The sequence below is a fragment of the Lissotriton vulgaris genome, chromosome 4_1 (assembly GCF_964263255.1).
Source record: "Lissotriton vulgaris chromosome 4_1, aLisVul1.2, whole genome shotgun sequence".
NCBI classification, from domain to species: Eukaryota; Metazoa; Chordata; class Amphibia; order Caudata; family Salamandridae; genus Lissotriton; species Lissotriton vulgaris.
Genome location: NC_141691.1, coordinates 667343517 through 667356090, shown reverse-complemented (window position 1 = coordinate 667356090; position 12574 = coordinate 667343517). Strand labels below are relative to the sequence as shown.

The window sequence follows — 12574 nt, the reverse complement described above, 5'->3', positions numbered from 1 at the left end:
GCACCTATGATTTTCAAACTTTACCTTGGGGAGAAGTCAGAATACTTCAAATACATACCTTACATCGGTTTACATGTGACAATTCCTGATATTCGTTTACATGTGACATTCCCCTTACATTCGTTTACATGTGACACAAAACTATACCCTAAAGGTCTACTGGCAAATTGCATGTTGTGCTCCAAGCACTGCCTGGATAACATCTAAACTTTGATTTTTACAGTCTGCAACTGATACACACAACCTAGACAGATCTAATTTGTATTAGCTGGGATAAGCAATAATCCCAGATAAATAAATAGCTATTGTCCATGCAATTGAACTGCTTACTGTATTCAGGCAACTAATAATCAAGTCAGTGGACCTGAGCACTGACCGGCTAGCGTTTTTATGAAGGAAAAAGTTGCTGCTTCACATTAAAGTTCCTTCCCCTTTGCCACAATGACGAATATATTTGAATGCTTACTGGTATCCTAGATTCTGCTCACACCCCTATAAAGGCCACCTTAGATGCTGTGTCATCAATGATCAATGCAAATAGAACGATGTAACCCTCAGTCTTATGGAATATTTTTGGATCAGGTACCCGAGCACATTCAATTCAATCCAGTTTGCCATATCTATAACACCATCCACACAAAAGCAATTTTTCTGCCAACACTTTTGCCCCACTATGCTTCAGGTTTTTGTGCTCCAAGTGAGGCTGCGCCCTTCTTTCAAAACTTGTAGGAAAGATCTTACAACTTTCTCTTTCTACCTCCCTCTTCCCTCCACCACCCTTTGGACTTACTCCTATTATGCACTGCAAAAACTCTTCACTTATGTTTACAGAGGACGTCTTTCTTTAGCTATGCCTCTTGACATGATGTTCATGCTTTACCCTCTGCATTCTGTATCTACATCGATTTCCTCCGCTATTATATGCCAACTTCCATGTTATATATCTGCATCATATTTGGATACACTAGTCTGTTAATATGTTAGATGTATGTCTGGAAATGTGTGGCCCTATTTAGGTCAGTGACCACTAATTCATCACATAAATGTTTTAGTCGAAAATGAAAAATACACTGCCCACTAGTCTCATACTGGAACACAGGTTTCACATTAGGTTTCAGTTTTCATCTGTCAATAAATGCCTGACGAGTGTAGTCACAGGACCAGAACCAGATACAAAATAAGATGTTCACATACAGAAACAAAGTAACACCACCCAAAACTAATTGTATGTTAAAACCAGCGTTAACAATCGTATTCTGTTATACTGCTATATAAATGCGAAGCATATGGGTACTCACTTTTTTATGGTAAATGCTTTTGCTTTGATGAGTTGTTCTTTGAGTTTCTCCAGTACTAGCTCTTTCTTGGATTTCTGTTTTATGCTCAATAAGCTGCTTCCCCTTTGGCTACTGTTTCGGGTACTTGTGCTCCCTTAAAAGGAAAGAGAAACAAAATAGAAACACATCAGTAACTATGTTAAAACAAAGCAATACGATTATTAAAACTTATAGAATGAATAATAGATTCATTTAAAAAACGAGGAAATTGAAAGTAGCTTTGATACACATGCTACAAAACGATAGGAGAGTCAATTATCAATGGATGTGTATATTTCACATCTTTTTGGAAATATTTACAAACCTTAGACCATTGAAAAAACGAGTTCTCAGAAGTTAAAGTCGCCCATTAGTCAGGTACTCATTAGGCAGGTAACTTCTTTATGTGTTTTCTAACATTCCTCAGAATTTAGAAAAAATCTTGATGACATTGCAGATTACCCAATAACTCTCATGTGTCACGAATATGCCTCCTTTTCCTGCCTTCCCTCACCCAGCATGTTGTTACAATGCGGTCGTTACAACAAACCGGGCTGTAACAACGCAATACCATTACCCCACATGTTGTTTCAACGACTTGCGTAGGGGGGCGCTGGATGTTGGAATAGTATAATTTACTATTCCAACTCCAGTCTGTATGGCCAGTAGGGAACGTCCTGCGGGGTAATGGTATTGCGTTGTTACAACGCGGTCGTTGTAACTACCGCGTTGTGACAACATGCGGGGTGACGGATGCGGGATGACTGATGTTTACCGTCTTACACACACATACTGTAACATCAACAACGGAATTGCACAGGCTGCAGTGGCAAAGTGGTACACCAGAGACTTTAGGCACCTTTAACATGTAGAACAATGTTACTGTTTATTCTGAAAATCCCCAATATGAGCCTGGAGCTTGTCCATTGGGAAGAGAAGTGGCGCCGTGGCCAGGGCGACTGACTCTAGAATCTGGGGATCACGGTTCGATCCCCGGCACCGGCAGCAGATTACCCCAGCACCATGTGACTCTGGGCAATAGCTTGCTTAATCTTCCCGACGGCCCGCAGCGCCTAGAGATCCTTAAGGGTGATTGTTCGCGCTTTACAAAGGTGGATTATTATAATCATGTGTTGGTGCTAATGATGTATGGTCTTTACAAGGTTTCATTAGAGAAAACATCAACTGGCATTAATGTTCAATTGACTAAAACCTGTCGACAACCTGATTCCAGTATTAATTGTTGAGTGTTCTGATACATATTTCAATTGCAAGCAGCCAAAACCTTTGAACCACTCCCAGATAGCATACTGTTCAATATCTTGGCGGCACTTAGTATTGACATTTTGTGAGCATGGTTTTCATCTTGTGTCTGTCTGACCCTGCCTTTTCGCTGTGAACGCAGGCAGGCCCAGGTTACTTGCTCACACAGAATTGTTTATGTTTCTCACTTCACTGAGAAAGAGAGATAAGCTGCTAGAACAGACATTGTGAGATGCATACAGTGTCCTATGATGAGAAAGTGAATAATTCTTCCTCAGCTCTCATCAGAGCCTGCACAGCTCCGTTGAGTGACCTCAACGCAGAGAGTGTAGCCAGCATCACCAGTGTAGCTGAAGGGAGAATGACCTTCTAGAAGTATTTCTCCGTGTTAGTAAAGAGCATAAAGACGGAGGCCACTTGGCACTTTGACAGACTCTCTCCTGGGAGTGGAAGCACTGCCAGGGGTTTTTGTGCCCGGTTGAGATCTCCTGACTGAGACTGTCCATGGATTCCCAAGTCGTGCTGGCAAGATGATGCTAAACAAACAGACAGCTGGTGAAGTATTTCAAGTTATAATTATTTAATCTTGTGTACTTACAGTTACTTTTATATACATTTATTCTTGTGTATTATTGACTTTTGATATATGGGAATTTGCTGCAATAAATATTCTCCTTTAGTTTGCAAATGAGTGTTGAGCTTTGTCCACGTTGTATTATGGTATTCTAAAGTGTGTAGACCCCTATTTTGAAGAGTGTTCATGTGTGTCCTGGTATTTTAAAGTCTTGCCCAGATGCTCTGGAGAGAAAAGCAAGACACTCAGTCTAGAAAAAAAAAGGGAAGAGAATTCAGATACGTAGATTTTCTAAATTATTTCATGGAGTATTTTATTGTATTAGCCAAAAATACAATTACTTGAAAAAAGTGTGAGAAGAATGCAACACATCAAGGAGAGCAAAACAACACATAAATAGAGAGTGGATAATCTTTTTATAAAAGATTTAGTAAGTTGCCTACAAAAATGCAATAACCTGGTGACCAAAATCATTTTCAGCTTTTATTAGTATTTTCTATATTCTGTCACAGGTTTAATGATTGTTTCTATCTCAGGTACAAGTACAACATGTCTGTGACCTACTTATGGGAATATACTTTTAAGATGTCACCATGTTGCATCCACACACAACGTGATGAGCATCTTGGAAGTATAGAAAATGCACTTCTCAGGTGGATGGATGCTGTTGATGGCTTTGCTAATGCCACCTCAATTTAACAAGCAATAGCAAAGCCAATAGTGGCAAACAATATGCAATGGCAAAGTGAGACCGACTTACTACCATTTTGGTCTTCACATAGGGGCACTTACTCATTTCGGTATTCACAGAAGGTAGTAGTCCTAACTTTAGGACTCCTAAATGCCTTCAGTGAATACCGAAAGGCTTCTAGTTAGGATTTTTCTCAGTTTAGGAGTCCTAAAGTTAGGAGTCCTAACTTTACTACTCTTAAACTGAGAAAAATCCTGACTTTAAGACTTTCAGAATTCACAGAAGGCATTTAGGAGTCCTAAAGTTAGGACTACTAACTTCTGTGAATACGGAAATGAGTAAGTGCCTTCTGTGAATACCAAAATGATTAAGTGCCTTCTGTGAATATCAAAATGGTAGTAAGTTTAGGATTTAGTCTTAAGTTAGTTCTGTGGATCGGGCCCTAAGTGTAAAATGTCTGAAGTTATTCAGTCACTTGATTATGGAGCCATAACTCTGCCTCTGTTCTGAATATGGATGATTTGCAGGGGCCTCGGAGCAGAGTGTGTCTGTGTATGCATGTGTTTGTGTGAGTGTGTGTGCATGTGTGCATGTGTGCATGCTTGTGCTATGTTATAATAATTTATTGTGCGCACTACTACTCGGAGGTGTCTAAGTGCTCACGGTCTACCATGCTGTGTCAGGCAACACTAATTTCTAAAGAGCCATGTCTTGAGCAGTTTCCTGAACTCCAGCAGGGTTTAAGTCTTCCTGAGGGAGAGTGGAAGGGAGTTCCATTCCTTTATTGTGCTGTAGCTAAAACTCCTTCTCTCCCAATTAGTCCTTTCTGGGGGTGGACATCAGGTAGGCATTGGCTGAACGAAGCGATCTGTTGGGAGAATACCAGCTAAAAAGGTCCCAAAGAAATTGTGGTCCTTCTCTGTGCAATGCCTTGTGCGCAATGCAGCGAGCCTTAAATTTGACCGGCTGACCAACTTGTAGCCAATGCAATTCCTGAATGCCTGCTCTGATAGACTGGTATTTGGGAACATCCAAGACCAGTCTAGCCGTGGCATGTTGTACTGCCTGCAACCTTCTGAGTAAATTGGATTGTAAGTTAGGATACAATCCATTACAATAATCCAGTTTGGATAAAACAAGGGAGGTCAGTACAGTTTTTCTGGTATTAATGGGGATACAAGTCAGAATTTTACAAACAGTTCTGATGGTGAGGAAGAAGAAAGACACCACCTTAGAGACTTGGGACTTCAGATTGAGTTTTTCATCTATGATGACTCCCACATTCTTTGCCTTGGCTACTGTTGTAGGAGTGGGGCCCAGGGTGTCTGGCCACCAAACTGGCGACCACTGAGGAGAAAGGTTTCCAAACAGCACCATCTCAGTTTTGCTTGAGTTCAACTTCAAGCAGTGCCTACACACCCAGTTGCTCAGAATGACCATACAGTCATTAAGTTTGAGTAAATAAGGTCCTTGTCCACCGCTGAGATAACCAACTGAGTGTTGTCAGCATAAGAGGGGGGAACTAAATCAAAGCTTCTAATCAAGGAAGCTAATTCGGAAACCTAAATATTAAAAGGCTTAGGGCTTAACGAGGACCCCTGAGGCACCCCACATGGCAGGACAAAGGTACGGATTTAAAAATTTCCCAAATGCAGAGATTGACTATGATCCGAAAGGAATAAAGTTAGAAGGGAAGGGCCCCTTCCTCCTATCCCTAATAGCTTTTAGACATTTGACTAAACACGTGTGGTCCACGGTATCAAATGCCGCGGACAGGTTGAGGAGAACGAGGGCTGCCAACCCTCCACCATCTAGTGCCTTACGGATTTCCTCTGTAGTTTTTATTAGGGACGTCTCTGTACTATGACCCGCTCTGAAACCAAACTGACTCTAGTCTAAGATTTTATTCTCTGCAGTGAAGGTGGAGACTTCAGTGTTTAACAGTTTCTCAAGAATGTTTGCCGAAAGTGGGAGCCTTGCAATTGGACGGTAGTTGGCTGGATCTGTTATGTCCAAATTCATTTTTTTTAAAAGAGGCAGTATGCATGCCTGTTTCCATATAGAAGGGAAAAGCCCTTGTGATAGCATCAGGTTGAACATATTAGTTAGCAGTGGAATAATAATATGACTAATGCTTTAAAGGATACTAGGAGGACAGGATCGCCTGGGGATCCTGATTTGGTTGTTGAGAGAAGTGTAGCTATTTGAACTGAGCAGGCCAAGAAGAAATTTAAAAAGAACACTTTGACTATAGCTACTTGTTCTGTGTCATTAGCATTTGGCTTATGACTGTCAAATTGGTCATATATTTGGTCCACCTTGGATTTAAATAAGTGGGCAAGAGAGTTGCAAATTTTATTATTGTAGTTGGCAGTGTCATTCTTGGGGACTGAGATTAGGTTTTTTATCATCTTAAACAGTTCCTTACTGGAGTTACCGGCCTTTTCAATTTGTGACGTAAAGTACTGGCTCTTTTCAGCAATTAACTTTTTCTTGTAATCTGCCAGTATGACTTTGAATAGATCTTTTGCTGATGCTTCATAGTTTTTCCTCCAACTTCTTTCTTGCTTCCTGCAGGCTTGTTTATCTAATCATAGGGCCCGTGTCTGTGTTTGCGTGTGTGTGTTTGTGCATATATGTGTTTAGTACAGCTCTAACTTTGGTCTGTATTCACACAGGCATATTTTCACAGGTAGATTTAGCCATGTGTGAAGTTACTACTGCACCCAGTTGTAACTTCACACTTTTGTCTATTCATCATTTCCACTAATAATTTTTCACATGAAGAAGGAGATCTTCAATACCAGAGCCGTCGGTCACCCGACCGTATTATATAGATAAAATTATTAAAGGTTCATAATCATAAAAATGGTATTTTAATGTGAAATTAAAAAGTAAATTAACTTAAATATATTAAAATACAATGTACAAAATAAAATGTTACAGCATAGTAACTCATTAAAATCAACGTTTATTAATTTAATTTATAGTTCTTATTAATCGCTATAATTTTTGCATATTTAGCTATTATTTACTAGATGGTATTCAAAACTTAGCTAATTCGTTTTCATTAATTTTATTTGAGTTAATATAAATGTTTTAGAAAATATGTCAATTTTGTATTCATTATTTAATATTAACGTAATCTAATTAAAAATAATTTGACCATAAACTTTAGCACTATATATGATTAAATCAAAGACTTTGTTGAAACGTGTCGCCATGTTCTGCGGAATAAAATAAGAAAATAAAATCATGAACTGCAGAAAGCACGAACTGCTGTGCCGTCCGTTCCTTCACTGAGGCATTTAGAAATGAACGGTGAAAAAAAACACAACAATATATGTCTATGTGAGAGTGGGTATGTGTGTGTGTGTGTGTGTGTGTGTGTGCATAGTTTATTTCCCATGGGGAATTATTTTAAAATTAAGTCCCTGCCTCCATTGTTTTCTCAGGGAGTGTGTTACACTATGTGTGAGTGGCCATGTGTGGGCGCTGGACTTACTCCAAGGCTGGGTTGGAGTACATTTACAACTGTTGTTGGATCTTTTTGGCTGTAGCAACTTTAGAAATACTGTTTATGAATAGTAATTTTGTGGGTGGGTGTTAGTATTTGCCTGTCAGTCCCTAAGCTTCTCCTTACCATTCATTAGTCCCCTTCTTACCCCTTCCTAAATCTCTCTCATTTACTAGTAAGTATGCCTCATTTTCTAGCCACTCTCCCAGGCTCCTCATACATTTACTATTAACATGTGTACATCCGAGTGCAAAGATCTCTGCAAACAGATGAGTTGGGGGATGAGGTTTGTGGGGATCCACATTGAAAAGATTGAAGAAGAAAACATGGCGATCTTCACATGTAAGTTTATGAATAGCATTGTGAAGTATTATTATAGTGTTACAAAATGTACTACAAAGTGCAGATTTTGAATATTCCCCATTAATCTGTTGAACAGGAAAAATAATCAAAAGACATAAACATATTTTTGTATGGTATGCTCTGCACCAGATAACCCACCTCTTTTTGATCTGTGTGAAGAGTAGCTGGACCTATGTGAAAGTTGTGAACCGGTGCTGGAACTCTTTCTCCTGATTGCAGTGTGATGCTCCGGGAAGTGAACATGAATAGATTCCACAGATGCAGCCAAATTTACTGACTTTAAAGAACCAACAGAACCACCCTTCCCGGACATCTCAGATAGCTCATCGTCAGAATCATCATTGCGTGTGGCATTGTCACTTTCATCGTCTTCATCCCACAATCCATGGCACTGTTAAAAAAAGCAGAGGTAAGATAAACAGTCCCAAAACTCAAGGTATTTTCTCATCAAGAGAAATGGAGCTTTAATATATGCATGTGATTATTTTACTATACCACTAATCAATTAAGTTAACTAAAGATGTTTAAGGTGTTATAACTGCAAATGCTAATTGTTGTATCACAGAAAATGTGCTGTAAGAGCAAGCATTACAATGTGACTCAATTGGCTATTTTGTTTCTGTTCTTCTAAAGTCCTAATAACAAGGTGATAAAACTTTGCTATTGGAGATGCACAACCAGGGTTCCTGAGGTCTTCCGCATAATCCTTGTATGTCAAATACTGTGCTGTGTACATATAGGGGCCTATTCACAAAGGGAAATTTATCTGTCAATGTATCATTACTACCAAATTTCCCTCATTAATACCTGACAGGAATTCTCGAAAGGATTCCTGGAAGGTGTAAGCCAATAATTTATATACTCATAGATGTTCACCACAGTTGTTCTTCGTACCCTAAATCTCCATTAAGGGGTTGGAAAGTGCAATCTTCAAGGCATGGTTATCCTTGGCAGTTTCTGAATGCCCAGAAACACTTCAGTTATTGGCATATCCCTTTTCAATCTGGAAGTGGTCAGATTTGTAATGCTGTCAAGGGCAGGTGGAAATCCATTTCTAGGTTGGAAAGTCAAATAGACCAGCTTCAGATTTGGTAGGGCGTAGGGGAATGGGTTTTTCCTTGATTAAAAATGTTTTCCCCGATGGGAAAAGTAAAGTGTTCATTTGCACAGGGAACACTATTCCCGCCTATGGAATTCTCAGACAGAGTGAACTCTACATCTTAGGAATTTTTAAAATGCATACCTTATATGTTTTAAAAGCATATACTATTTTAAATCCATGCAACACAAACTAATTTATTATAAAATATCCAGGACAAAGCAAAACAAGCATTTACAATGCAATAGGTTTCGCAGCATTAAAGTTTGATGGATAAGAAGCAAGCAAATGAAATAGACAAGAACGCCACTGAATGCTAATAAATGAGCGGACCTAAAGCCCAATCTAAATTTTGGTATTGTCCACAATATGTCCTGACAACAGACCGCTACAAGCTGGATCTTAACACACATACATACCTCTGTTACAAACCAAATTTAAACGTGTTTGTGTAACAAGATGGTGTACTAACCAACCAGCTGGACCAGTAATGCAAATTGCTAATTTACTAAGGAAGGATAGCAAGACGGGCATATAAAGACATGGATTTAAGATTAATTGCTGACTTAGCGGAGGTTAAAGGAGTAAAAAAAACGAAATCAATATTATTAGATATCAGTTCATGAACCTGATATTTTCGATCAGCTCAGGTAAGCTGCGAGGAGTAGCATTAAGTGTCACAATGAGATCCAAAAGGAAGTCGAAGCAAGAGTTTTGTTTAGCCTCTCTACCTTACTGAGCTTCTTCTACTCTCTTCCTTACTGAGCCACTGCTGCTCTCTGCCGTACCGAAATTCGGCTACTGTCTACATTAGCGAGTCTCTGCTACTCTCTACCTTACTGATCCTCTGCTACTCTCTACCATACCAAGCCTCTGCTACTCTCCACCTTTCTGAGCCTCTGCTGCTCCCTACCTTACTGAGCCTCTGCTACTCTCTAATTTAGCAAGCCTCTGCTAATCTCGACCTTAGTGACCCTCTGTTACTCTCTATCTTACTGAGTCTCTGCTACTCTCTACCTTACCGAGCCTCTTCCAAATAAACAGTGGTGTCATGGAATTTGAAAAGCCTACAGTTGTTTAGAACGTGGTGAAATGTAACTGTCATAGATACAAAACGCACCACATGCAAAATGGCACTGATTACATGTGTTCTGTTTGTGTACTAATAAGCTGAACATGGATCAAAAATACACCAGTCACACTGTGCACAAAACTACAATTCCCAGAATGCCAAGAGCATTTGGCCACAAAAAAAACAGAGGTAGCTGATTTATTCACTCTTGACAAGGGATCAAACATTAACTAAAACCATTGAGTTGTGAAATATCCCCATGCATGGTCACGTTCATTCACTGGTAGGCGAGCTAGTGCCACTAAACGTTACAGCACAATATTTCTTATAGCAGGTATGAAGGGAATTCTGCTGTTCAGACCAGCAGGGGCGTAGCTAGAGCTTGTGGCGCCCGGGGCTATCCCTCAGATTGCCGCCCCTTGGGGAGGGGGCGGGAGCACTTGAAAGATGTCCGAGAGACGCGTAGTATTGCTGCTAATAGTTACCTCGATCATGCAAGTTACATGCACATACATGACACGGTCAAAGGCTACACAGTTGATTACACCGGTGACTGGCAGTACAAAAGAGAACACACAGACTGCATGATCTATCTGGGGACTCAGAAAAACCACATGTGACATCCATCAGAGAGCTATAAGTCTATGTGTATTTCTTGGTGTTTCCGGCGCTGACAGAATGCACTGCAGGGGCAGTGCCTGGGTGGTTAGTTCCTTGTGGCAGGTGCAGGAGCAGAGATTTTCCTTGTTATGAAATTCTATGAACTCTTTCTTCACACGTCTGTGGGTGTCAGAGAAGCAGAATGGTATTTAAAGGGGTGAGGTACGTAAGGCAAGAGAGGAGCTGTGCGGTGATATCAGGGTGCAGAGCAGGGACAGGTGCCAAGAAAGGAGTGGAGGGAGATCTGTCATATCAAGGTGCAGAGGATACACGGATGAACTCTCCATCACAAGGGCCTCGGCATAAACAGATTTCAAAGTAGGAGCAGAGAACTGAAACATCAGAGAACAAGGAGGCTGGGAGAGTAGGGTGAAGAAGAGAGGGGTGTCCCTGCAGAGGAAAGGGGTACAGCTCAGTTACACCAGGGTACAAAGACAGGGACGACAGCAGTAAAGCCAAAGGTGGCAAAACAGAAGAGAGAGGAGACATCAGTTCTGCACTCGGTGTAAAGACAGGAGTGAGGGACTGCAGAGAAGGGAACATAAGAGGCCACACACAGAGGAGAATGAGACTGGGTAAGTCCTTCCATGTGTGTGGGGTTCAGTGGAAGGGCCCCGACCCCCCCACGCCAGCAGCGCCTCGACAGCACTAGGAAGGCACATCAGAGGCGACCAATGGGAAGGCAGCTGGGCGCTGTTCAGGGGCCTGGCCGGTTCTAAGGAAGAGGAGACAGTGGGACCCTGCAGGCCGCAGATGAGAGTAACCAAATATACATGATACTCAACAGCAGTGTTTCAATAAAAAAAAAACACGGACGCCTGGAATCCATAGCCCTTTGCTGTGTGGGTAAAATTCTTGGGGAAATGAGTCTGTCGTCTTACTACCAGGTTTCTTTGATGTTGATGCTCCCAGACTTTGCAGATTCCTGGCTGCTGATGTTTTCCTATACGTTTTAAACATTTCCTGAGTTACAAAAACGATTATCTTAAAGGTTGGAATATGTTTTAATGTAATAAATGCCATCAGGCTGCTAATTATTTAACCGCCCTGGAAAAGCGAATGGGTACTTTAATCAAATTGGGGGCCTCTGTTCAGTGAGAATGAGGTCTGGGACGTGAGCAAATTCAAACATTTAAAAACAGAACCCTTGCTTAAAAAGGAAATGATGAGTACGTCTAATATGTATATATTCGCCAATGCAATTGAGCATGAGCCTAATGCATTTTTTTATGGATGTATTCATCCCGAGTTCAATCTAGGACCAGTCTAGATGTTAGTATTTCATCTGTTTTGTGTTTGTCCATTTTCATATGTCGCCCTAGTTTGTTAAAAATGATGTCACCCCACCTCCCCCCTTCAGATCCAGACACATACGGCTAAGTGCAAAAGTGGTCTGACTCGAGTGACGGTCACAAATTTTTTCATAAATGTCACACCAGTATAATTAAGTGAGCAGCCAGGTGTCCGGAGCGCCGCCTGCTACTGCGAGTTCAGTTAACAATTACTTGCAGTTAATAAACTAAAAGAACAGCGAATACTCTGTAGCAAACAGAAAGCATGTATGCACTTTTAAAAACATACACTTACTGTCTGTTCACCCTTCAGCGGAGCCTCTCTTCCTGCTGACGAGTACATCTTCCCGCCCACGCTGTCAGGACTCCACCTCCATAAGTGCTCTCTCTTACCAGATATCAACTTTTCCATTTAGAAGAGTTATGGCGTTTCCCTCCATGTGAGCCGAGCCGAGGGAAACTCTTGCAAACAGTTTTTTTTATTATATGACGCAGAAGACATACCAGCGAGCGCGGAGCCGCGCCGGTCCTTCCTCAAAACTTCAAGCTAAGCTTTCCGGCCGCCCGATGTGAGTTAGTGACGTCCCCCTCAATCACAAACACTTTCGTTCAGAGTTCACTTTCCATTTTGGCGAGGAGCATAACAATCTTTCCGTTTTGGGCAAACCAAGTTCAACTGGCTCATAATTGTAACTCGGTGGCTACATCCATCTTATCATTATAACCT

General features: G+C 40.9%; 1 protein-coding gene across 1 annotated transcript in view; it reads right to left on the bottom strand.

The window, feature by feature from the left end:
* PIEZO2 (piezo type mechanosensitive ion channel component 2) overlaps positions 1-12574 on the bottom strand; it is a 1150823-nt gene that overhangs the window by 92309 nt on the left and 1045940 nt on the right. Inside the window, exons 42-43 of the mRNA XM_086964934.1 lie at positions 7863-8115; positions 1299-1431 (exon numbers count right to left, since the gene is read on the bottom strand). Of these exons, the coding sequence (XP_086821060.1) occupies positions 1299-1431; positions 7863-8115 (386 nt within the window). The remainder of the gene's footprint in view (positions 1-1298; positions 1432-7862; positions 8116-12574) is intronic.